The sequence below is a fragment of the Protopterus annectens genome, chromosome 9.part0 (assembly GCF_019279795.1).
Source record: "Protopterus annectens isolate FY-2018-M chromosome 9.part0, PAN1.0, whole genome shotgun sequence".
NCBI lineage: Eukaryota > Metazoa > Chordata > Ceratodontiformes > Protopteridae > Protopterus > Protopterus annectens.
The window spans coordinates 1,046,306,814-1,046,333,828 of NC_056743.1; the positions used below are offsets into that span (position 1 = coordinate 1,046,306,814).

The 27,015-nt window shown below is 42.9% G+C and overlaps 1 protein-coding gene across 2 annotated transcripts in view; it reads left to right on the forward strand.

Annotated features, from left to right (window-relative positions):
* EIF4B (eukaryotic translation initiation factor 4B) overlaps nucleotides 1-27,015 on the forward strand; it is a 1,945,171-nt gene that overhangs the window by 168,143 nt on the left and 1,750,013 nt on the right. For both annotated transcript variants that reach the window (XM_044083849.1, XM_044083848.1), the window contains exon 3: nucleotides 25,933-26,141. In XM_044083849.1, coding sequence (XP_043939784.1) covers nucleotides 25,933-26,141 — 209 coding nt within the window. The remainder of the gene's footprint in view (nucleotides 1-25,932; nucleotides 26,142-27,015) is intronic.

Below are 27,015 nucleotides of genomic sequence, written 5' to 3' on the forward strand. Positions count from 1 at the left end.
GGATGAAGCAGATGAGAAATTGTCAAGCCTCAGCTTTCCCCCCCTCTCAGTCCAAGACCATAGTGACCACAGACGCATCCCTGATGGGGTGGGGGTGGGGGGGGCATTCTCAGGTAAAGGCAGTCCAAGGCACTTGGTCCCCTTTAGAGGCCAGTTTGTATGTCAGCATCCTATAACTGAAGGTAGTGCTCCTAGCATTGCAAGCATCCCAATCTACCTTCCCTTCAGGTACAATTGCAATTCAGTTAGACAGCATGTCGGTCGTCTGGTACATCAACAAACAAGGGGGAACCAGATCCTGTCCTCTTTGTCAGGAAGCCCTAAGAGTTTGTCAATGGGTGATCGCCTCCAACCATTTTCTGATAACATTGCACATTCTGGGGAAATCCAAAGTGATCGCAGACAAATTGAGCAGATGCGTATTCCTACCTTACGATTGGTCTCTGTTCCAGTGTTGCGGTGAAGATCTTTCATCAGTGGGGTCAGCCGTGCTGGAATCTGTTTTTCTCACCCATAAACACACAACGGCCAGCAAATGATGTCCCAAATGTTGTATTTAACAAAATCACATAGGATATAAATTATATATCCCAAACTCCAAACCGGTTTCGGTTATCCCTTCTTCAGTGGAGCACAAAAATTAAACAGAGAGCCAACAGAAACACATGATACTATTTATAGTATCTGTTAACCAAAGACTATCCAATCAGAGTATAGTATTGTGGTCTAATAAGACCTTAAACACCAAAAGGTTACATATAAGCATTCAAAAAAGGAAATAAAAATAAAATAAAAATAAGAATGTAAATAAAAATCAACATAAACATTAGTCGGAAGACTTGCACATTATATTAATTAAATAACATGTGACTCTACATAATGCTATACGCTATATATTGAAAATATATATATATGCCAGTGGACACTCATTGGTCAACAAGGTACAATAAGTGTATGAATAAATTAAAGATGATCATTAATACCTGGGGGAAATAATGCACCCAAATGTATAATCCAGTATTTTCCTTTTGTGTCAAAATATTCTCCCATCCTTGTTGGTGACTTCTATCACCAACAATCCGATCTATGATAGTAAACCTAAATTTGGCCGTAGGATGTTTAACTGTGTGTTGGTAGAGGGCATTAGTGATTTTCTTATTTCTAATATTACTTCTATGTTCCCCAATCCTGATTTTTAATGGCCGAGAGGTTTTCCCTACATAAAAAGCGGAACATTGACAGGTGGCAAGATATATGACCCAACTCATTGAACAATTCCCAAAAAACTTTAAATCATATACCTTGCTAGTATTAGCACTGCTAAAAGATTTTGTTTTATTTATTTCGCTGCATGACATACAATGACCGCAAGGAAAAGTGCCAATCAATTCTTTACCCGTCATGGTTAATTGTTTGTACCTGGCACCTCCACTACCATGATGTTTATAATGTGAGAAAATAGAACTTAAAGTTTTGCCCCTTCTATAAGAAAATTGACAACGTGTGCCAAGATGTTGTCTAAGAATCTCATTAGCCATCAAGATGTTCCAATTTCTTTCCACAATTGCTCTGATTATCTGATTATTTCTGCCATATGTGGTAACTAGTCTCAGGACCATATCTCCTTTTTTATTTTTCTGACTGTCCTGGTATTCAAGAAGCTGGTTCCTAGTTAAATTATCAGACCAATATTTAGCAGATCTGATATCAAACTCTGAATACCCTCTATCAAGGAATCTGTTCACAAGATCAGAACTGGCTAGCTCATAATCCTCCTTACTGGAATTAATTCTTTTGATACGGCGAAACTGAGATTTAGGGATGTTCCGGACAGTGTGGCGGGGGTGCATACTTGAGGCATGTAGCAATGTATTATATTCAGGATATTTCCTGTATATTTTAGTGCCTAGTGTATTATCAGGCTTCCTATAAACATTGACATCTAAAAATTCAATGGTAGTCCTGTTGCTGTTGACTGTGAATTCAATGCCCCAAATATTACTGTTCAGATAATCCACAAATTCTTTAAGATATTCCGTATCTGCCCACCACACCATCCAACAATCATCAAGATATCTACGCCAGATATCCATTTCTACAATGTAAATGTTATGAGATGTGTCATATATAAGATATTCCTCCAAATAGGCCATAAAAAGGTCTGCATATATAGGGGCAAATGATGCCCCCATTGCAGTGCCTTGTAGCTGCCAATAGCATTCACCTTGGAAAAAGAATATGTTTTTATTCAGAACATGCTCACACATGCAAATCAAAAGTGTATTAAATCCAGGAGGATATATATTAGATTTTTCAAGCCAAAACTGAAGTGCTTGAAGACCAGCCCAATGTGGGATACTGGTGTATAATGATTTTACATCTAATGTACAGAGCAGCCAGTCAGATTCAATCTCAGTCTCTGCTATAATATGTAAAAATTGTGTAGTATCCTTGATTCTAGCTCTCACATGGACAAGCAATGGTTTCAAATGTTCTGTCAAAAAGGCTGAAAGAGGTTCAGTAAGTGAACCATGACCAGACACTATAGGTCGGCCAGGTGGGGAGGTCAAAGATTTGTGTATTTTAGGAAGTAAATATAATATATGTTTATTTGGATCCTTAACCGTCAAATGTTTGACAACAGTAGTGGATAAAATGCCATTCTCAACTGCACTACCCAAGAAATTATCAATCTCTTTTTTAAAAGTAGGAGTGGGATCAATATCCATTTTCATATAGCATTTTTTATCAGATAGTTGTCGTAATCCTTCCTGTATATAATAATCCATGTCCAAAACCACTACCGCCCCACCTTTATCTGCCTTAAGAATCGCTATATCATTGTTGTTTTTCAATTCCTCAAGCGCCTGTCTTTCAGTTTCATGAATATTATCTTTAAGAATATTGAAACCATATGGTGGAAAATGTAAGTCCCTAAGTACAGCCTGTTGAAAAGCTGTAACATGCGTGTTAGCAGGAGGTTGAAATGTAGATTTTAAAAATCTAAATTCAGTAGATCTTTGAGCATTATTGTTAACATAATCAGAAAAAAAAATCTTTAGATTCAAACTGCGGCAAAATTCCAAAACATCATTGACTATTTGGTATTGATCACAAAAGAAACCAGGTACAAACCCTAAGCCTTTATTTAGGATTGTTTCTTGTTCCAGAGTGAGCTCAACCTTAGACAGATTAAGGACATTATGAAATGCAGTGTCATCTATTTTAGAAATGCTTGAACTATTCCATCCATTGATTCCAAATCTGGACCTATTGTGTTTCCTCCCCCCGAGTCGTTTCTTCTTACCCCAAAAGGGGTAGGTATATTACTACTTTGTAAGGTGAGTGATCAGATGTAATACCCTCACTGTCAGTGGGAGAAGACTCATCACCCGAGGTACTGGTATATATATGCTCCTTATTTTTGAGAATGGGTCTGGGTCGTTTCCTTGATCTGGCACCGCCCCTACCCATAGTCATATCCTTAAATCTGACTGACTTTTGTAATTCAAAAGGGCGTCCCCTAGCATAGTCATTGACGTCCCTAACTCCCGTAAACCATAAATGCAGCAGCTACTTTACCCTAATCCTGCTTTGGTGGGAGTCCCTGAGAGATGCTGTTCTCCATGATTGGCCCCTGGGACTTTATGCCTTTCCCCCAATCCCTCTAATTCCCCAATTTTTGAAGAAAGCCCAATGGTTGAGAAGGAAAGTGATTCTCATTGCACCTTATTGGCCCCGTCAGGTCTGGTTTCCCTTTCTCTGGCCTTATCTAGTTCACCACCCGTGGCTTCTGGATCCAACTCCAGGCCTGTTGTCTCACCCTCAGGGCCTGCTCCATCCCAGCTACTACATCTCAAGCTGATAGATTGGTTCCTCCACTTCCAGTAATTGCCAGGCGAAATGGTTTATCTTCCACAGTACAAAAGATCCTTCTGGCTTCTCATAAGCCATCCACCAGAAAGCTTTATTTTAGCAAATGGAAGAGATTTGTGCTTTTGTCTGATGAACAGGTTATTGATCCCCTTTCAGCCTCTGTCGATAAGGTCTTGGATTATTTATCTACCTTATTCCAATTGGGAGCCATTTCTTCTACCATTAGAGTTCATTTAGGTGCCATTTCGAATTTTCATAATGGTTTCGATGACCTTTCCTTGATGTCTCATTGTCTTTGCAAAACCTTTTCTTAAGGACGCTTTACATTTGAAACCGCCGTTTAAAGAGCCCATTGTGCCATAGAATTTAACCTTGATCTTACAAAGTTTGGTCCGTCAGTCTTTTAAGCCAGCAGCCACCTGTGATATATTTTTATCTTGGAAAATTCTGTTCCTGGTAGCCTTCATGTCGGCCAGGAGAACTTCAGAATTACAGGCTGTGTGTGTAACGCATCTGTATGTCATTTTTCACAAAGAAAGAGTATCAGTCAGAACAAATCCCTCTCTTCTACCTAAAGTTGTATCATATTCCAGTATTAATCAGTCCGTAGGTCTACCAGTTTTCTTCCCAAATTTCTCATACTAGGGAGAATATTGTTGCATTTGTTAGATGTACACAGACAATTCTATTTTTATTTGGATAGAACAATATCTTTTAGAAAATTGGACCAATGGTTTCTATCTTTTTCAGGTACTCAATGTGACATTCATTAAAATCATTCTCCTAGCTTAAATAAAAAAACTTATGTTCTTACTATAACGTTCCATCTGTGTTGTCGATCATCATTCATTCTTGACATCCCACCTTCCTACTTCCTCCAAAACACTCTTGGAGATTTGGAACTAGTCTTGGGTCCTTGCAGGGTATTTGCTCAGACAAAGCTTGCATGATTTTCTACTCCATTGGCAAAACTCGATATGAAGGGAAGGCAAGAGAGGCAGTATGGGTAGCCTTGGCTTGAGAGTTTTTAGCTGGCATGAGCTTGATATAGCAGCCAAGCGGTTCTGAGGGTCAGAAGTGAAATCCAACAGTAATGAATGAAGATCGACAACACAGGTGGAACGTTATGGTAAGACCATAACTTTTTATTTAAGCTAGGAGAAAGTGTTTTTAATGAATGTCACATGACTTTTAAATGGGAGTGTCACTCTTTTTATTGTTTAAGGTAAGTTGTTAAAACTAATTTTTAAGCTACTTTTTTCTTGTGGTAAAAGGCATTTTACTTTTCGGAGCTGGGATAAGTGTTTAAAAGTGCCTTTTACTGTGTTTTTATTGGAGAAAAAGTTACTTTTTAAAATGTATCTGTTTTTCCAAATACTGCTGCTAGGCATTCACTGGAAGTGGGCATCGTTTTCAACTTAACCAAGGAACAGTTTATGTTTCTCTGTTCTTTTTCTTCCAGGCAGAAAAAGAACATTGTTAAACGACCTTTGTCACCATAGCAGGCTGCTTAAGTGCCTCATCCACAGGTGGGTGGTTCTATTGTGGCCAGAACTGGTTCCTTTGACCATTAACCTTTTCTCCCTGGGTATTGCTGGTGTAGTCCTTACAGCCACTATGGACCAGGTGTTAGTCATGTCTTCTATGGCTTTTGGAGTGCCCTTGGTGGGCAAGGGAGAACCACTCTCCTCAGTCCTGGGAGAAGAGGCAGTGTGTGTCACTCTGCCTAACCAGAAGGCTGTGTCCATCACTAGGGAGGTTTTTCTGGAAAAAGTTGGTCTTTTTCTTTAGAAATTTATCAAAAAGAAACTGACTTTAAAATGTATTTCTTCTCCTGTCTCATTTCTCTGGATATAATTAATTCATTGGGGTTGGCTCAGGGTTTAGTTTAGCCTTTTGATCCTTCCAGTATTGCTGTTTCTGATAAAAGAAAGATTCTTCATTTTCTGAAGAGATTCAACATTTTGAACATTAAAGTGATTGTGAAAGGATAGATAGTCCCTCCACATTTCTGACTCAAATTGTGGAGTGTGTGGCTTCTGCCAGTCCTTTTGAAGGATTCTTTTGCTCTGAAGTTGTTGCCAGAAAGAATCTTTATGTTCTTCATTCCACATTGCTGCAGTCCTAACTATTGGGTAGTCCGCTGTCCAGTCGGCCCGAATACCAAAGTATATGGCTGACGTCGGTCAGGGCGCATTAGACTGACGTCAGCACTTCAGGGTACTAATGCGCATGACCGACGTCATATCCTCAGTCTTTTTTGCCGCATGGTCCGATGCAGAAGCAATTTTGCATGTGCAGGTTGGCGTTCTGAAAGTTTCTGAAGTCAGAGTTTCAGACCGAATCAAAGTTGGCTAAGTACCCCGTTGGGGATTATTTTGGTTTTTTCTTGCCTCAGTATTTAACCGGATGTCAGAAAAAGTGAATAACTGTATTTCTTGTGGGAAACAGATACCTCATAGGGATTATCATACTTTGTGTATACCTTGTTTAGGGCCTGAGCACGACGTTGTTGGATGCCGCTCTTGTGCTAGATTTAACAAACGCACTATTAAGAGAAGGTTAGACTGTGCCAGGTTAGTGTTTGGGAAGCGTTGTAATTATAAAATGCCGCGGATGCTCCGACGCCGCTTCGCCAAAAGCGCAAGGACAAAGCAGCAAAGCCTAGGGGAAGAACCGACAGTACCAGACGTCGGTTCTTTGGAAGGCTCAGTGGAACCGGAGGTTCTGCCAGGTGTTTCTTTGGAGTCTCAGGGAGAGACTTTACTGTTACAGGATGTATCCTCTCAGGAAGTAGGCCAGGCTGAGGGGGCTTCTCAGGTGGCTGTTCTTCCCTCTCTTCCTAAAGTGGTTAGAGCCTCCCCTTCTGTTTCCAAGACTTCTTTGAGAGGCAGGCCAAGTGTGGCTTCAGTGGGGGTTTCTCCTAGTGCTTCAGGGTCTTTGCCTAAGAAACATATGCTTAAAATGGCAGAGGATTTGATTACTATGATAAGAGGTTCTATGCCCCCTCCTGATAAGAGGCCTAGGGTGGAACCTGAGTTTGAGAGTTTTGAGCAATGTTTGGAGGCTTCTGAGTCTTCGGCTGAAGACTTGCAGGAGTTTCCTCCTTATTCTGATTCTGATGTGGATGATTCTACTCCTTCGGCTTCCCCTCCTGGGGATTTTTCATTTTCAGAGACTCTGCATTCCATGAGGGAGCATTTTAAATGGGAAGGTCAAGATTTCTCTGATTCCAGGAAGAGGCTTAGGGAATTCTTGTTTTTACCCCAGCATAGGCCTTTAGCTATACCTCCTGTTCTGAATGTGGTGGAAGATGTTTTTGCAGAGGCTTCCCTGAATCCTGATTCTTTGCCTCCTGCCCCAGTTAAACCGGATAGGTATTATAGTGTGCCTGAAGCTCATAAGTATCTTTTTAAGAGTCCTAGGGCAGACCCGGAAACTGTCTCTCAGGGGCTAAAGGTGTAAAGGCCTCAGTTGTTAAAAATCCTGTCCCTCCTGATAAAGAGGCAGGGGCTTTGGATAGATGGGGAAAGAAAGTGTATACTTCTTCCACTTTAGCCATGAGGGCGTTGAATTGTCAGTTTCACATGTTAAAATATCAGAATTATCTCCTTTCACAACTGAAATCTAAGGTGGATGCTCTGGCGGAAGGTATTGAGTGTAAAGAGTTGCAGGATTTAGTTCATGTGTCTGAACAGGTGGGTAAACATTCCTTGCAGTGTGGTTTTGATGCTGTGCAGGCCTCCTCGAGGGTGGCTGCCACTGGTTCTGTTCTTCGTAGGCACGCCTGGTTGAGAGATCAGAATTTAGCTGAGCATGTTAAAACGAGGATTTTGGATGCTCCTTTACAGTCTGATGTGTTGTTTGGTTCACCTGTGGAAGCAGTCTTAAAGAAAATGGAGGACAAGGCTAAGTCTATGCAAACTGTTAAGGATTTTTTGCAGGTGCAGCCTCCGAAGTTTAGTAGAAATTGGCCTTCCAAGGGATGGACTTATCCTGCTTATGATTCCCAGTCTAGGGGTAGGTCTAGACGTGGTAGGGGCAGAGCGCAGGGTTCCTTTAGGCCTAGGACAGGGAGCTCCCCTGCTCAGAATTCTAGTGAGGGCAGGGGTCAGTCCTTTCGTAAGCAGACCCAATGACCTGCCTTTCCAGCTGCCAGTTCATTCTTGCCTGGCAGCACCTTTGGGAGGAAGGCTGTCTCTTTTCAAAGAAAATTGGGATTTAATTACCCAAGACAGATGGGTTCTGGATATCATTCACCACGGTTACAGGTTTTATTTCCATACCTTGCCTCCTTTCAAAGGCATGCCAGACATTCCTCCTCTACAAAGAACAGAGGCTCACAAGCAAATTTCTCTGTTGCTCCAAATAGGGGCCATTCAGCCAGTTCCTGTACCAGAAAGAGGCCTAGGATTTTATTCTCGCCTGTTCCTAGTACCCAAGAAGGGGAACACGTGGAGACCAATTTTGGATTTATCTATCCTCAACACTTATCTGGACATTCCCAAGTTCAAAATGTTGACGTTACAACAGCTTTTACCTCTGCTGGGCAAAGAGCACTGGATGGTAACTTTAGATCTCAAGGAAGCTTACCTTCATGTGCCTATAAGACTAACTTGCAGGAAGTATCTGCTGAGCTGGAAATTCTCATTATCAGTTCTCTGCATTGCCCTTTGGCTTATCTACTGCCCAGAGTATTCACAAAGGTTCTGGCTCCAGTGATAGCTTACTTCAGGCTAAAAGGAATTCAAATCTATCCTTACTTGGACGATTGCCTGATTCTGGCTCAAGAAAAGGAAGATCTTCTACAGCATTTGGAATATGTCATAGCAGTGCTAAGATGCCTGGGGTATTCTGTGAACGAAATAAAGTCCAGTCTAGTACCCTCTCAAGACATGTGCTTTCTGGGTGTGAGACTGAATACAGCAGCCCAGATGGCCTTTTTAACCCCGGACAAACAAAAGAATCTTTCCAGTTACTTCCATCACCTATCTCTTCAAGCCTTAGGGTTCATGGCATCTTGTATTCTGGTGCTTCCCAATGCCAAACTGCATATGAGGAAGCTGCAATGGTATCTCAAAAATGTATGGACACAGCACTGCCAGGATTTGGACACTGTCATTCAAATAATACCTTGCATTCAAAAGGAATTTTTGTGGTGGGCTCAGGAATGTCACCTAAACAAGGGACTCTCTGTGACCCGGCCAGAGGCGAGTCAGATTCTAACGACAGATGCCTCAGACATTGCTTGGGGAGCTCATTTAAATGGAAAGTGGATACAAGACAAGTGGCCTGCCAGACTACAGCATCTACATATCAACATGAAAGAGATGTTAGCAGTCCAGTTTGCATTAATGGCTTTCAAGGAATTACTTCTTCCAGGGCAGGTGTTGATTCTAACAGACAACACAACTGTCATGTGGTACATCAACAAACAAGGGGAACACATTCTTACCCATTGTGCAGGCAAGCAATGATTTTATGGGAGACTGCTCAGCTTGCAACTAACTCTTCAGGCAAGGTTTCTGCCGGAGCACAGAACTCCTTAGCAGATGTGTTAAGCAGACAAATCATGGATCCCCACGAGTGGAAACTGGATCTTCATGTATTTCAAAATTGACAGTGTCATGGGGAACTCCAGACATAGATCTGTTCGCTTCTCCACTAAACCACCAGCTGCCAAAGTTTTGCACAAAGAGGTTTCATCACACAGCTTGGAAAGTGGATGCTCTTTCTTTCAGTTGGAAAAATCTTCATGTGTATGCGTTTCCACCTCTGCCTCTTCTTCCAAAGGTGCTTCTAAAGGTCAGACAAGACAAGCCAAGGATGATTTTAATAGCTCCAGATTGGCCTCGCAGCACTGGTACCCATTACTGAGGAGTCTGGTAAGGAAGCCTCCATGGCCTTTACCTTTGATTCCACACCTGTTGTCTCAGAGGGACGGTCATCTGCTCAATGTCAAGCTTCACTCTCTTCATCTAACAGCCTGGCATATTCTGTTTTGAAAGACAGCAGGTCTCAACTTCCTCAACAAGTTTTAAATGTGATTATGGAAGCCAGAAGACCTAGTACAAGGAAAGTGTACGCAGAAAAATGGAAGAGATTTTTATTTTGGAGTGCAGCAAACAATTTGGAGATTTCTGAGCCTAATTTGAGTGTGGCTCTTCAATATCTTACTGAGTTATTGGACAAGGGTTTGTCTTTCTCTTCCATTAAGATTCATGCTGCAGCAATTTCAGCTCACTATGATTGTGACCCACCGTTGTTTTCGCATCCTTTGTTCAAGCAATTTCTTAGAGGGGCAAAGAATATAAGACCCCCCCCGTAGAGCTCCTACTCCTGCTTGGGATCTCAATTTTGTGTTGGAGAAACTTACTCTACAACCTTTTGAGCCTGCGGCTTCTGCTGAATTGAAATACTTGTCATGGAAGACTGCTTTTTTGTTGGCCATTACTTCTGCAAGAAGGGTTTCTGAGTTGCAGGCCCTTATGGCAGTGGAGCCTTTTTTGATTTTTCATAAGGATAGGGTATCTTTACGTACTAATCCTTCCTTTATGCCTAAGGTGGTTTCTAGTGTGGCTTTAAACCAAACTATTCATTTGCCTACTTTTTATGCAGAACCCCAAAATAAAGGGGAAAAGATTTTGCACACTTTAGATGTACACAGGCAATTGCGTTATTATTTGAGCAGGACTAAGGATTTTAGGCAGTCTCAGCAGTTGTTTATTTCTTTTGCTTTGAGTTCACAGGGCAAGCCTGTGTCAAAACAAACTATTTCTAGGTGGATTGGGTGTTGCATTGCATTTTGTTATTCCCATCATGGCAAGGAGATTCCAGCTGGGATTAGGCCTCATTCCACTAGGGCTACTGCCACTTCAACAGCATTTCTAAGGGGGGTGGCAACTAAGGATATTTTGGAGGCAGCTACTTGGAGTTCAGTGCATACTTTCTCTAAGCATTATCACCTTCCTCTCTACTCTAAGTCTAGGGCTGGTTTTGCCACAGCTATTTTGCAAGGCATGTTGTCAGTTCCTGCTTCCTTATGATTTGCCAGCCTCCCTTACCTCTGCTTTGGGATTCTACCCAATAGTTAGGACTGCAGCAATGTGGAATGAAGAACATAGTACAGTTTTGTACCTACCATAAATGTAGATGTTCGAGGATCCACATTGCTGCAGTCCAATTTACCCTCCCTCCTTCCCCTCTGTGTTTAGGGGTGGTTGTGTAGGTGAGGTTGTCTTCTGCTAATTTTGTATATATTGTACATATTTTTGGTGCAGGTATGTTTGGAGTTTTTGGTTTTGGCCTTATCTTTTCAGGGTCTTCTGACATCTGGGGCAAGAAAAGACTGAGGATATGACGTCGGTCATGCGCATTAGTACCCTGACGTGCTGACGTCCGTCTAATGCGCCCTGACCGACGTCAGCCATATACTTTGGTATTCGGGCCGACTGGACAGCGGACTACCCAATAGTTAGGACTGCAGCAATGTGGATCCTCGAACAACTACATTTATGGTAGGTACAAAACTGTACTTTTTATTGAGGAAAATCCAAGATGTTTCTCATTTCCTATGAAAGTCTTTCGGCTTTTCCTGGTTAGTGGTAGCCACAGCGGAACTCTGGTCCACTAATGATTGGCAGTGGATTTTTTACAGTGCCGAGTTGCCAGCCCGACGCCCAACCTTCAAAGAAGGCACACCCATTCACGCACGCACCTACTTGCATGTCTATAGACGTCACTCGACTTCGTGGAGGACATGCATACTCCACAAAGAAGGCGCTCCAGCTGAGAATCGAACGGGCAAACCTCTTGCTGTGAAGCGACAACGCTAACCACTGCACAACCGCGGCATGACTTAATACGACTGAAATTTCCAGAACCTACCCCAATTCCTCCTTTTTCAATTTTGGAGAATTTGTTGCAACTTGTAACTTGCTTGACCGTCTATACAACCTACCAGTGTACAACGGGACAGTTAATTTCCTTTGTCTTCGTTTTTATACACTCATCCCATATCTGGACCAGCAGATATTGCTTTAGTTAACCCAGCTGCAGCTTAAACATTTGATTAATACTAAGCCCTCTCCTGACAAGGATGGGAAAGTTTTTCTTTAAACAAGAACCTTTTTGTTGAATTGTAACATCTGTCATAAGCAATCATACGTTTTATATAAATGGAAAGAAACCATATTGACATATTCAGTAGCAAACATTACAGATTCCTTATCTTCAGTTAAATATTACATAGCTCAGTTGTATTCCTGCCTTCCCTTAAACCTCAATCTGCCTCAAGAACATTATTATGCATGTATCCTTTAGAAAGTAGTAGTAACAAATTTTGTGGAAAGATCTACTTCCATATGTTCATTGTGTTTCACTGTTGCAGTCCAATCAAATGGGTTATCCGGCTCCCGGTAGCCCTCACTCGGCCAGAGTACAAAAAGTAAGTAAAAATGCCGTTGGTTGTAAAGGACGTCAGGGCGTCCGATACTAAAGAAGGCAGCCGATGTCTCTTCATCAGTCTTCCTTGCTGCATAGCCCAAAGCAGAAGCTTTTCATGCACAAGTGCCGGTCAGCAGTTTACCTTTGTTGGTTTCCGACTATAAGAGTACTACAGCTAAGTACCCCGTTTGGGATCCTCTTTTCTTGCCTTAACGAGTGTCAGAAAAAGTTAATTGCCTTATCTGTGGAAAGCAGATTCCTCATAGAGATTTTCATTTCTATTGCATTATTTGTTTAGGCCTTGACCATGACGTTCCCAAGTGTGATCTCTGTGCCTCCTTTAATCTGCGTACTATCCATCGTCGGGCTAAGATTTTGGCTAGGCATTTTGGAGTTTGTCCTAAGTTCATTGGTATGGCGTCCGCCAGTCTTCAGGCTTCGGATGTTCCGAAGAAGCGTAAGGATAAAGGACTGTGACAGGCCTCAGAAAGCCAAGTCCTCTGACGAGGTTACGTTGGTCGTCACAGAAAAAAGAAAGTAGTCTAGGGTAAAGTGCCTCCAATAAGCAAACCACGAAATATAAAGAAAACTCCAGAGGCAACACCACGACTTTATTGAATGAATGAACGCTAACAATAAAATCAGGCCAGTAAGCGCTTTCACGTTATTATCAATGCTTCATCAAACTTATCTGAAGTGTTCGAGGCCTGTGTTTTGCTTTCTGACAGCAAACTTCTTCCTTCAACCGCTACTGCAACTTCGGCAGTTGCCAGGCCTCCCGAATCCTTCAAGCTTGCATGTAAATCTTCCATTCGTAAGCCTGTTAAAAGGCAGGCTCCAACTTCTTCTCGTTCCCCTCAAACCCAAGTGGTTAAAATGGCTAATGATTTGTTGACTCTTATTAGGGGTTCTCAGCCTCATCCTCCTAAAAGGAGTAGGGATGTTTCCTCTGAGGCTTTGTCCTGCTCAGGTTCTGATTCTTCCAGCATTTCTGCTGATGAAGAGGAATTTTCTCAGGCTTTTTCTCCTTTTGAGGATTCCGATGCGGAGGAGTCCATCCCTTTGGCCTCTCCTTCAGATTATTTCTCTTTTGGTGATAACTTTAAATACCCTCAGAGAACATTTAAAATGGGAAAGTCAGGATTATCCCCAATCCAAGAAACGGATTAAGGAGTTTCTGGATTTACCTCCGCATAGGCCTCTTGCTATTCCCCCTGTGTTAGAAGTTGTTGATTATGTTTTTCTGGAAAATTCCTGGTCTCCAAATTGGGTTCCTCCTGCTCCCAGGAAACCTGTCAGGTACTACAGAGTTCCTGATTCTCATCTGTTTCTTTTCAGGAATCCATTGGCTGATCCAAAGGTTATTTCTCAGGACCCCAAAGGAGTTATGGCCACTGTTACCAGGAATCCTGTTCCCTCGGACAGGGAGTCTAGGAATCTAGATAGGTGGGGCAAGAAGGCTTATACCTCTGCCACCCTAGCTGTTAGGGCTACCAATTGTCTATTTTATATGCTGAAGTACCAACAAGCACACCTTGGAGGCTATTAAGTCTAGGATAACGAGTGTACCTCCTTTTGGCAGAGAGTAAAGACAAGCAGGATTTACTGAATTCAGCCAGTCTGGTCAGTAAGCATTCTTTGCATTGTGGTTTTGACATCCTTGAGGCCTCCAGCAGTGCTACGGCTACTGGATCTGTTATTAGAAGGCACGCTTGGCTCAGAGAACAGCCTCTTCCAGAACCTGTCAAGGCTAAGCTTTTGGATGTACCTTTGCATAAAGACAGTCTTTTTGGCAGCAAAGCAGAGGAGGTACTGAAGAAGATGGAGAATAAGGCCAAGTCCATGCAAACTGTTAAGGATTTTCTGCAAGTTCAACCCCCTCGCTTTAGCAAGAATTACCTTTCCAAGAGTTGGACCTTTCCTGATACCAGCAGACAGAACCGTTCCAGGACTCGATGTTACAAATCTTCTTGGGGGCAGGGGGCTACCTGGCGTTGGCAAGCTTCCACTTCTAAAGGGGAAAGCTCCAAGCCTGCATCTCAGTTAAAACACACTCTGTGACTTTTTACAACTTCTGCCTGTTCTTGCTTGCTGGCAGAGTCTTTTATGGGGGAGGTTGGCCCTTTTTGCAGATGTCTGGGCCACTATCACAGGTGATAAATGGGTGCGCAAAACGGTGTCCCTAGGGCACAAGTTTTCTTTCTGCACCTTTCCAGATCCCAAGGGATTCCCAGACATTCCTCCACACCAAAGGGCAGAAGTAGAAAAACAAAGTTTGTCTGTCTCATCGGGGAGCAATAGAATCAGTCCCTGCTCTGCAGGTAGGCAAGGGCTTTTATTCCAGGCTTTTCCTATTTCCAAAAAAAAGAAGGCTTGTGGCATCCTGTTCTGAATCTTTCCATTCTGAACTCTTTTCTAATAATTCCAAAGTTCAGAATGCTCACTCTACATCACTTGCTACCACTTCTAGAAAAGGATTCTTGGCTGGTAACTTTGGATCTCTGAGGCTTATCTGCACATTCCTATCAGGGAAAGTTGCAGGCAGTACCTTCATTTCAAAGTGGGTGAGCAACATTTCTAATTCTCTGCGCTGTCCTTTGGCTTATCTACTGCTCCCAGAGTCTTCACAAAGTGCTTGGCCCCAGTCATTGCTTTTTGCAGGCAGAAGAAAATTTAGATTTACCCATACTTGGACGACTGTCTGATTCAAGCAAGTTCTCAGGAACAACTATTAAAGGATCTGGAATTTGTAAAGACTCTTCTGTCTTCCCTGAGTTATACTCTCAATGTGGAAAAATCGACAATGGCACCATCCAAGGAGATAACATTCCTGGGAGCGAGTCTGAACACAGCCGCCCAGATGATACATCTCAGCCAGGAGAAGCAGGCAAATCTTTCATTTTACTTCAAGGATTTGGCAAACCTGTCCAGCTTCCTGCAAGGAAGTACCTGCAAGCTCTTGGATTCATGGCATCTTGTATTCTCATGATTCCATATGCAAGACTGCATATGAGGAAATTGCAATGGTACCTCAAGAACATTTAGCGTCAACACTCAGAGGACCTGGATGTAATGATTCCTCTGCTTCCATCTCTGCATATGGAGTTTCTATGGAGGGCAACAGCCTATCTACAAAACAAAGGCATTCCTTTTTGGACACCTCTTGCCACTCAAGTTCTGACTACAGCCGTATCGGACTACACCTGGAGAGCACACCTGGATGGCAGATGCATACAGGGATGTTGGAACTTTCAGCAGATGCACCTGCACATAAATCTAAAAGAGTTGATTGCAGTTCAGCAGGGCTTACTAGCTTTCAAGCATCTTCTTTCTCCAGGGACCCTGCTTGTCAGGACAGACAACACTACGGTCATGTGGTACATCAAGCAGGGAGGGACTCACTCTTACCCTCTGTGCAGGCAAAGCATGAATCTTTGGTCCATGGCAGCATCCCTGGACCTGCATTTCCTAGCTCAGTTTCTTCCAGGAAGGCTCAGTGTTTTGGCAGGCCAGTTGTGCAGGCAAACCCTGAATCCTCGCAAGTGGCAGCTGAACACAGCAGTCTTTTTTACAGCATCATTCAACGTTGGGGCACTCCTCGGGTGGATCTTCTCTCCTCCCCAGAAAACCATCTGCTACCTCTTTTTTGCACCAGACAGCAGCACAGCAGAACCTGGAAAGTGGATGCTCTGTCCTTCCCTTGGGGCTTTGGTATCAGTGTACGCCTTCCCTCCTCTTCCTCTTTTTCCCCAGAGTATTAGTGAAGATCAGGGATGAACCTCCAAAGACTATTCTCATAGCTCCGGACTGGCCCAGACAGCATTGGTATCCGCTGCTTCCCAGTCTGTCCCATCTTCCTCTGAAGCCAGATCTTTAGGTTCAGGAAAGGTGGAACATTTTACATCCTCATCTTCAGTCTCTCCTTTTGGCAGCATGGCTCATTGTATGACTCCTTCCCTTTCTTCCTCCCTTTCCCAACAGGTGGTTGACGTGCTGAGGGAGGCCAGGAGTCCTAGCACTAGGAAATCCTATGCTGGCAAATGGGAAAGGTTCTCTCAATGGATGCAAGCTAGAGGGGAGTCTGCTTCTCAACCTACCCTTCCTCTGATCCTGGAATACCTGGCTGATTTGCTCCAGGGTGGTCTTTCTTTCTCCTCTATCAGGATCCATGCTTCAGCCATCTCTGCTCATTGTTCTCTTGAACAGCCCTTTTTCTCTTATCCCCTGATGAAAATGTTTCTCAGAGGTGCTTGCAATTTAAAACCTCCCAGAAGAGCACCTACTCCAGCCTGGGATCTTAATTTTGTTCTGGAGAAACTCTCTATTCCTCCTTTTGAGCCAGCTGCCTCTACAGATTTAAAGTTTCTCTCCTGGAAGACCGCCTTCCTCTTGGCTATAACTTCAGCAAGGAGGGTTTTGGAGTTGCAAACCTTGATGGCCGTGGAGCCTTTTCTTATTTTCCGTGCAGATAGTCTCTCTGAGGACTAATCCCTCCTTTATGCCTAAGGTGGTTTCCAGCCTGACTCTCTCAATCAGTCCATACACCTTCCTACCTTCTATCCTAATCCTCGCAATAGAGGTGGTAGGATCCTACATTTTCTTGATGTGCACAGACAGCTCAGGTTTTATCTGGACAGGACTAAGGACCTTCGGAAATCAGAACAGTTATTGGTCAGTTTTGCCCCTGGAGCCCAGGGCAAGGCTATTTCTAAATGGATTGCACATTGCATTACTTTTTGTTATTCCTTTCATGGCAAAGCTCCGCCTCAAGAGGTTAGGACCCATTCTATTAGTGCGGCTTCCATTTCGGCAGCCTTTCTAAGGGGTGTCCCTACTAAAGACATTTTGGAGGCTGACACATGGTCTTCACACTTTCACAAAGCATTATAATTTGCCACAGTTTTCCAGAGCTAGGACAGGCTTTGCCACTGCGGTGTTGCAGGTCATTATCTCCAACCCTTGAAGCTGTTGGTTCCTCCCCCCTTTTTTCTCTGAGCTTTGGTAATCAACCCATTTGTTAGGATTGCAACAGTGAAAGACTTACATAGTACAGTTGTGTACACTTACCATAAATGTAGATGTTCGAGTGTATTCACTGTTGCAGTCCTGGTTTCCCTCCCTCCTTCCCCCTTATGTGATCCTCTCCTATTCTTTTTTTTTTTTCCTGAGGTACAGGCTTAAATTATTTGTCAGATTGGTTTTTGATTTAAGCCTTATTTTCTGGGAGCTCCTGACTGTTATGGCAAGAAAGACTGAGGAAGTGGCGTTGGCTGCTGCCTTTTGCATCAGACACCCTGACATCCTTTGCAACCATCGGCATTTTTAGTTATCTTTGGTATTCTGGCCGACTGAGGGTTACCGGTAGCCAGATAACCCATTTGTTATGACTGCAGCAGTGAATACACTCGAACATCTACATTTATGGTAAGTGTACACAACTATACTTTCTTTTATGCGTTACTGTAGTCTAATGCTTCTAATGTGGCTGTTTTAGATATTGATTTCCATTTTCTAGAAATTTCTTTTTGTCAGCCACCAGAATTAAACTCAGCAAGGCCTTACTATGTTATGTATCACAGCTCGAAAAAAGTAATTTCCTTATTTAAACCAATTTGCTCAACCAGTATTTCTGACAGAGTAGTCCGCACGGAATTTGTAAAGACTTGCCAACTCACTACACTCTCAAAAGTATGTTCCCATTTACCTTTTTCTACCCCGTAACACCTCCATATTTGCTGTCTACTGGACGAAAAATTCTTTGGAGTCTGCTTGGGGTGTAAAAGTACCCATACAAGCACATCCAAGCAAAGATCCTAAACCTAGATTGTGTTGCATATTTGGGAGCTATACGCATATCCTGTCAGCTATACGCATATCCTGTCATTTTTTGCGAATTGCTTATCTAGTCTTTCTTACCAGTCCTTTCTGACCTCCTCTGATTCCTGTAGTTACGCAGTATTTTGTATGCCCTACTAATTATCCATTTTTTAATAGCAGCTTCTGTTTTAGGTTCTACTGAAAACTCTACCACTGCTGGTATTTTACTTAGGCTCCCTCTGTTCCTTATTCTCTGCCTCTACTCTCAGTCCTTGATAGGGATGGCAGTCTCTAGCCTGCATTCCAAATTAATTCTTAAACTCTTCCTACTCTTTTACCTTTTTTTCTCTAATTACTTAATTTCTTCTAATACCTTGATTCCTTTGCCAATTTTCTAAAGTAAATTTCAACCCACTGTCGCCTGTTCCCTGTACCCCTAATTGCAGTCATCCCTATTTGCAGAATCTTCTTTCTGCATTTCCATGTTGGCTTAGTTCTTAGAATACTTTCTGTTACTTTATGAATATATAATAATTTGGGGTCAATATTATGTGATCGAAGAGTCTACTCTTCGAAACACATAATTGACAAATATACAGCAAACACTGTAAACTGTGAACGGCCACGTCTGCAAATCTTTTCCTCGGGGGGGGGGGGGTGACCGTAAAAAAAAAACAAAAAAAACTTTAAAACACTAATCAAGGGGTAGGGGGCTTTGTCCCTCACTCCCCCAACTAAATATACCAACTCTGAGATCACTCTACATTTGAAGAAAAGAGCAATTCCTGTTAACGACAAACTGAAGTTTTTACAGAGGAAAAAATTCACAGACGTGGCCGTTCGTGGTTCACAGTGTTCAGTGTTTATTTTTCAATTTATTATGTGTTCGAAGAGTAGACTCTTCGATAACATAATATAGACCCAATGATTTGTATGGTGGTGGTTGTTCTCTTTAAGGATCTGCATCAAAATCTCAGTCTGTCTGTATTCCTTGAACTCCCCTGATGTTCTTGTTTCACTGTTGCAGTCATTACTCTCGGGTTATCCTGCTGGCAGGCTACCCGCAGTCGGCCAGAATTCCAAAGTCTAGGTCCGGCGTCGGTTGCTGTCGCCTCTTCCCTGACATCAGTGTGCCAGGGGTATAAAAGATGCAGCCAACGCCATTTTCTTCAGTCTTTCTTGCTGCGCGGTGCTCGAAGCAAAAGCAGTTCGCAAGTGCCGGTCGGCCGACTCCTGAGATTTTCAAATCCGAATTTCAGAACCAAAGTCTTCATTAAAGCTAAGTACCCCATTAGGGAAACTTTTTTCTTGCTCCAGACCGATGTCAGAAAAAGTTAACAATTGTATTTCTTGTGGGAAGCAAATACCTCATAAGGATTTTCACTCTTACTGTATTCCTTGCCTAGGCCCTGATCACAACATTGCTAGCTGTCGGTTTTGTGCTAGATTTAACCAACGCACTATCAAGCGTCTGTTCGATTTTGCATTTCATTACTTAGATTGAATTATATAATGCCTTTGGACTGGCCGACAACCGGAGTTTACAAAAAACGCAAGGACAAGGAAAAGGATAGGCATCCGAGGTCCAAAACAGATGAGGCCTCTGCTATGCCAGTCGCCGGTTCTCAGTGAGGCACTTTCGCAGCCCCTGGCGCCCGCTACCTCACAGCCACAGGCCGCTTCCAACTCCCACGTGGAGCCGACTGGGCCTCTGGATACTCAAGGTATTGGACACTCGGAAATCATTCCCTGAGATGGGTCCGGAGCCGCTGAGCAGGCATCTGCTTCTGAGGGTGTCTTCAGACCTACACAACTATATATTAAGCCATCTTCAGCTTCAAAGACTAAAGCAGCTCTAAAGACAAAGAAACAAGTGCAGCATTCTCCTACTCAGACTTCCATGCCTAAAAAACAGATGCTCAAAATGGCCGAAGATCTAATTACTTTGATCAGGGGCTCCCATCCCCCTCCTGATAAGAGGCCTAGGCAAGAGACGGAATATGATTCTTCTGATCAGGTTTCTATTTCCTCTAATTCCTCTTCTGAACAGGATTACTCCATGCTTCCCTATGAGGATTCTGATGTTAAAGAATCCATTCCTTCAGCCTCTCCTGAGGATTATTCTTTTGGGGACACCCTGCATACCATGAGGGAGCATTTCCACTGGGAAAGCCAAGATTATTCTGAATCTAACAAAAGGCTCAGAGACTTTCTGCTACTTCCTCAGCACAGACCCCTTGCTATTCCACCTGTTCTAGACATTGTAGATGATGTATTTTCAGAGTCCGGCCTATCCCCTGACTCTTTACCCCCCTGCACCTGCTAAGCCAGACAGATACTACAGGGTCCCGGATTCTCATAAATTCCTATACAAAAACCCCGCTGCTGACCCAGAAACTATATCTCAGGGTCCCAAAAGGGTTAAAGCTTCCACTGCAAAAAAATCCTTTCCCCTCTGATAGGGATTCTAGGGCTCTAGACAGATGGGGGGGGGTCTACACTTCTGCTACCCTGGCTGGCTTTAAGGGCTTTAAATTGTCAGTTTCATATGCTTAAATATCAGCAATATTTAATGTCACTGCTGAAACAGAAATTGTTGACAAATACTGAATGTTCAGAGAACAAGGAATTGCAGGATTTATTGTATGCAGCTGAACAAGTGGGAAAGCATACTTTGCAATGTGGTTATGATTCACTGGAGGCCTCTTGCAGGGCCGCAGTTACAGGTTCTGTGATTAGAAGGCATGCTTGGTTAAAGGAACAGAATCTGCCTGATCATGTTAAAGCAAAATTATTAGATGCACCATTACAGCATGACACTTTGTTTGGTGCTAAAGCAGAAGAGGTGTTGAAAAAAATTGAGGATAAAGCAAAATCCATGCAGTCAGTCAATGATTTCTTATAGGTACAGCCACCCAGGTTTAGCAGGAACTGGCCTTCTAAAAATTGGTCCTTTCCAGTGCGAGACGGACCACAAAGAGGCAGATACAGGCGTCCCAGAGGCAGATCTCAGCCCCAAGGCTCATACAGCCCTAAACAATGGGGTGCTCCTACCTCCAAAAGCGGAGAAGGCAAATCACAACCTTACAGGAAATAGTCCCAATGACTTTCCTCTACCAGATCCAAGCACTTTTCTTTTGGCAGCCCCCTTAGGGGGAAAACTAGCACTTTTTTCATCAAATTGGCAAATGGTTACCAAAGACAAATGGGTCCTGAACATAATGTCCCAAGGCTACAGGTTCCATTTTCACACTCTACCAAGGTCAAAAGGTATGCCAGAACTGCCACACAGTCAATGGGCAGAGGCACAAAAACAAATTACAGCCCTCATGGACATGAGGGCCATTCAGCAAGTACCACAACAAGAGCAGGGGCAAGGATTTTACTCCAGACTTTTCCTAGTACCCAGAAAGGACAAAACCTGGAGACCAATACTGGACCTGTCTATACTAAATACATTTCTGGAAGTTCCAAAATTCAAGATGTTGACTCTACAGCAGCTACTGCCCATGCTGGGCAAGAAGGCTTGGCTTTTAACTTTGGACCTAAAAGAGGGATACCTGCATGTCCCAATCAGACAATCTTGCAGAAGATACCTCAGATTCATAGCTGGCTCATTGCATTACCAATTCTCTGCACTGCCCTTTGGCTTATCTTCTGCGCCCAGGGTCTTCACAAAATGCCTGACACCAGTAATTGCGTTTTGCAGACAAAAAGGAATTCAGATATATTCCTACTTTGACGACTGCCTAATTCAAGCAGAGAACAAAGACCTTCTTCTAAAGCATCTGGCATTTGTAAAAAGATTACTAATTGGCCTAGGGTACACAGTAAACGAAAAGAAATCAAAACTAGTGCCCTCTCAAGAGATAATATTCCTGGGTGCAAGCTTAAATACAACTGCCCAGAAGATGGCTTATCTCACGCCAGACAAACAAAAGCAACTGACTACTTACTTCAAGAAATTGGCAAAAAAAAACACTTATCTGCAAGGAAAATCCTGCAGGCCTTAGGTTTCATGGCATCCTGCATTCTACTAATTCAATATGCCAGACTGCATATGAGGAAACTACAATGGTATCTAAAAAGTGTTTGGACTCAGCATTGCCACAGCCTGGAGACAGTAATTGCACTCATTCCTTGCCTGCAACAGGAGTTTCGATGGTGGGCAGAAGCCTGTCACCGCAACAAGGGTCTCCCATTCAGTTTACCCACAGCCAGACAGACACGGACAACGGATGCATCAGATTATGCCTGGGGGGCCCATATGGCAGGAAAATGTATTCAGGGCATATGGCCTGCAAACCAGATGCATCTTCACATTGATCAAAGAGATGCTAACTGTTCAAAATGCCCTGACAGCTTTCAAAGACCTGCTTCATCCAGGACAGTTACTGATAAAGACAGACAACACTACGGTCATGTGGTACATAAGCAGGGAGGTACACATTCCTACCCCCCTCTGCAGACAAGCAATGACCTTATGGGACACAGCATTGGTTTTTCAAGTTCACCTGCAAGCACAATTCCTGCCAGGGAAAACAAATACTCTGGCAGACGAACTAAGCAGAAACCTCATGGATCCCCACGAATGGAAACTGGATCCACAAATCTTCAGCATGATAATAAGGAAATGGGGATGCCCAGACATAGATCTATTTGCCTCCCCTCACAACTGCCAATTGCAGAGATTTTGCACAAGGATTTATCACAAGCAAGCATGGAAAGTGGGCACCCTATACTTCAGCTGGAAAAATCTAACAGTTTATGCTTTTCCCCCACTGCCTCTCCTTCCCAGGGTACTCCTAAAGGTCAGACAAGAGAAGCCAAAAATGATACTGATTGCACCAGACTGGCCACGCTAGCACTGGTATCCAATCCTAAAGAGGTTGTCTCAAGGTCCAGCATGGATATTTCCTCAGACTTCTCACTTGCTGAACCAACAAAACAATCAGATCCTGCACAGCCAACTCAAGACCTTAAATCTGGCAGCATGGCGGATAATGTAGCCATTCAGAACACTCCTCTTTCAAAAGCTGTTATGGATGTTATCTTGGAGGCCAGGAGGCCCAGTACAAGAAAATCGTATGCAGAAAAATGGAAGAGATTCTGTGTTTGGAACCAGGAACAAGGCATTGACACGGGTGTACCAAATATCCCTCAGATTTTACAATACCTAACTGAGATGCTGAACAAAGGCCTTTCTTTCTCATCAATTAAGATTCATGCCTCTGCCATTTCAGCCCATTACAATACGGAACCACCTATCTTTTCTCATCCTTTAATAAGGCAGTACTTCAGAGGGGCCAAAAACATTAGGCCTCCAAGGAGAGCACCAATTCCGGCCTGGGACCTCAATTATGTTTTGGAAAAACTCACACTGCCTCCTTTCGAGCCAGCATCAATAGCAGATATAAAATTCTTATCCTGGAAAATAGCTCTGCTCCTAGCAATAACCTCTGCAAGGCGAGTCTCGGAGTTACAAGCACTCATGGCTGTGGAACCTTTCATCATTTTCCATCCAGACAGGGTTTCTCTGAGGACAAACCCTACATTTATGTCTAAGGTGGTGTCCAGTGTGGCCCTCAACCAAACCATTCACTTGCCTACCTTTTATCCAAATCCACAGAACAAGGGTGAGAAAATTCTGCATTCTTAGGACATACACAGGCAGTTACGCTTCTACTTGGACAGAACTAAAGCTTTCAGAAAGACTGAGCAACTTTGTGTCATATGCTGCAGGATCACAAGGAAAGGCTATCTCAAAACAGACTGTTTCTAAATGGATAGGCCATTGCATCCATTTCTGCTATTTTCAACATGGCAAATCAGTGCCTAAGAGCATTAGGCCTCATTCCACCAGAGCAGCAGCCACTTCAGCAGCCTTCCTCAGAGGAGTACCAACCAAAGATATCTTGGAGGCTGCAACTTGGAGTTCAGTGCACACCTTCACAAAGCACTACCACTTACCTCTTTACTCTAAGTCCAGAGCAGGTTTTGCCACTGCAGTTCTGCAGGGCTTCATAGCCTCTCCTAATCCTATTTGGCTCAGCCACCCATCCTCAGCTTTGGGATTCAACCCAAGAGTAATGACTGCAACAGTGAAACACGATGAACATAGTACAGTTGTGTAACTACCATAAATGTAGATGTTCGAGTGTATTCACTGTTGCAGTCCAGGTTACCCACCCACCATCCCCCTTTTTCTTTACTGGGATTTATCTGCACTTCTCTATCCTATACAACCTATTTGGTGTATTTGCTTGTAGATGAAGGAAATGTTATTTTTGTGCATGCATTTTTATTGGCATATTTTTTCAGCCTACCAATTTGGGGGCACCTGACATCTGGGGCAAGAAAATCTGAAGAAAATGGCGTTGGCTGCATCTTTTATACCCCTGGCGCACTGACGTCAGGGAAGAGGCGTCAGCAACCGACGCCGGACCTAGACTTTGGAATTCTGGCCAACTGCGGGTAGCCTGCCAGCAGGATAACCCAAGAGTAGTGACTGCAACAGTGAATACACTCTAACATCAACATTTATGGTAGGTACACAACTGTACTTTTCATCATCACTTTCCACATTGAATTATAGCTTTCTGCTTGTGCTGTGTATAGGAGCCTTACCTGTGTAGCTCTGAAATACCCCATTCATATCGAGCAATCCCAAACCACCTTGATCTGTTGGAAAGATCAACTTATCCCACTTGGTTCTTGTCCTTCAGCTCCATGATTCAGTTTCCATTTGTGAGGGTCTGACCTGGACATACCCTCACAAATGGAAATTGAATCGGAGTCTTCCAAGAATTGATCCAGCTGTGGGTAACTTTATGATCTTTTTTTTTTCCTCCTTTCACAACTCCATCCAATTAGTCCTTGAAAGCTGATTATTTTTTTCTTTTCCTTGGACGGGGATATTTCTGAATGCTTTTTCACTTGTCACTAATATCCAGAATAATTTTGAAGATTTATACTCTCCAGGGTCATTATGGTGACTTTCTTCTAGCCAAGGTAGTAGTGGTTCTTTCTTTTATAAATTCAAAGGGCAGTTACCGTAAGCTTCCTCACAGACTTTACCTACTTGACAAAACAAGGGGTGTTGGATAGCATCCCAACTCCAAACAATTGCAACTAATTCTCTCTGGATGATCGAGCTTTAATGCCTTTTAGGCACTTATTTTCTGTGGATGTGCAATAGATACTATAAGAAGCATCTACTAGAAAATTGTGTACTTGTAAATGGAAAACATTTTCTAATTGGTGACCAGAAAAGAACCAGCACACATTCTGGGCTAGTGTATCTCACAAAGCTTTGATTGCTGATTTCTCACCTCCCTTCAGGTCATTGGGTATGACCTTACTACTGCTAAATAGGGAGCTTTTACACTGGGTCCCCTGTGAACGTGGGCATTGTCCAGCAGTGCCAGCCCTGACCTACAGAGTACAGTTTTTTCATCAGTTAACAGTATCAGATCCATGAATATCTCGTTGTACTGAATCTAAGCTCTCCTGTTTTTTCAGCACTATTTCAAACATCTGCAAAAGGACCTACCTTTTTTTCCTAACCTACTGTGGAGTTGCAGGTTGTTTCTATTAAAATTCTGATAACTAGTATCTAGTTTTAATTCTGAATGAGCTTCAGTTTATTATCCTTTTGTGACCTTTTGTGTTTTGTCTTGAATGTTGATTATTGGGTATGTACAATAATTGTGAGGTATGGACCTACTTTTTTGTGATTTGAGTAACTGATTTATAAATACAGTTTTAATTGATAAAATACTGACTTTTTCTTAGTGTCTACTACTTGGCATAGTACTGATGATGACATGTTCAGGGCACCAGCAATTGACAGATCCATTCTACCCACTGCTCCTCGTGCTGCCCGAGAACCCAATGTTAACAGAAGTCGTCTTCCAAAGAATCCACCATACACTGCCTTCCTTGGAAACTTGCCTTATGATGTGTCGGAAGAATCCATCAGAAAGTTCTTCCATGGACTTAATGTAAGTTGTTAGAGATGTCTGATGCTGTATGCCTTAATCTGACATGCTGTATAGAAAGCATTAGTGAGAAAAGACTGACCACAAGGATTTCTAGGGACACTGCATCATGTGAAACATTCTGCTGGGGAGTGGGATTATCTTAACTTGGCATGTAATGAATTCTCATCATTGCATTTTGTTTTACATTTTCTCTGTTAGTAAGAGAGAGTTTATTGCCGGCTTTAAAATTTGTAGACCTTGAGTGGAATATTTGTGGTTAAAAAAAAAAAAAAACTTCCCCAAATTCTGACTATTCCCTTCAGAGCAGCATGATAGAGATTAAGGTTAGAGCATCATTTTTCTGCTGATATTCCAGATTCTAAGGAAGGTGTTTGTGTCTGCTATAGAGGAATTTTAATTTTTTGAGACGGTCTAGAATGAATAATATGTTTAAGCAGGAACAGGTTGAAATTCCTGCATCCCTGAGGACATAAGATGCAATGGATGTACTGCTATGTACTCCTTTCCCCTCCATTATTTCCAGCCTTGGAGGATGTTTGTGATATTGCCAGCAAATCGGTTCATAGGCAAGTACTAGGCTATTTGCCTGAGGGCATCTGTAAGCCTAGCAAGAATGTGTTGGCTTTCGCCATCCCCTTAGATTAGTTCCCTGTGCCTCTGTCCAGCAGAGCCATTAGTTCCCTGTGCCTCTGTCCAGCAGAGCCACTGCAGTGATCCCCGGGGTAACTTTTCTGTTTCCCACCCAGTCTTCAAGGTTTCTCTTGAAGAGTGTTAGTGAGGGGCTCTGCCTAATGTAGATTGGAGTCCTGTTCCAAAGCATGGAGAGTCTCTGGGACAGGAATCTATCCCTCCAGCAAGTCTTATTTATCGTTGT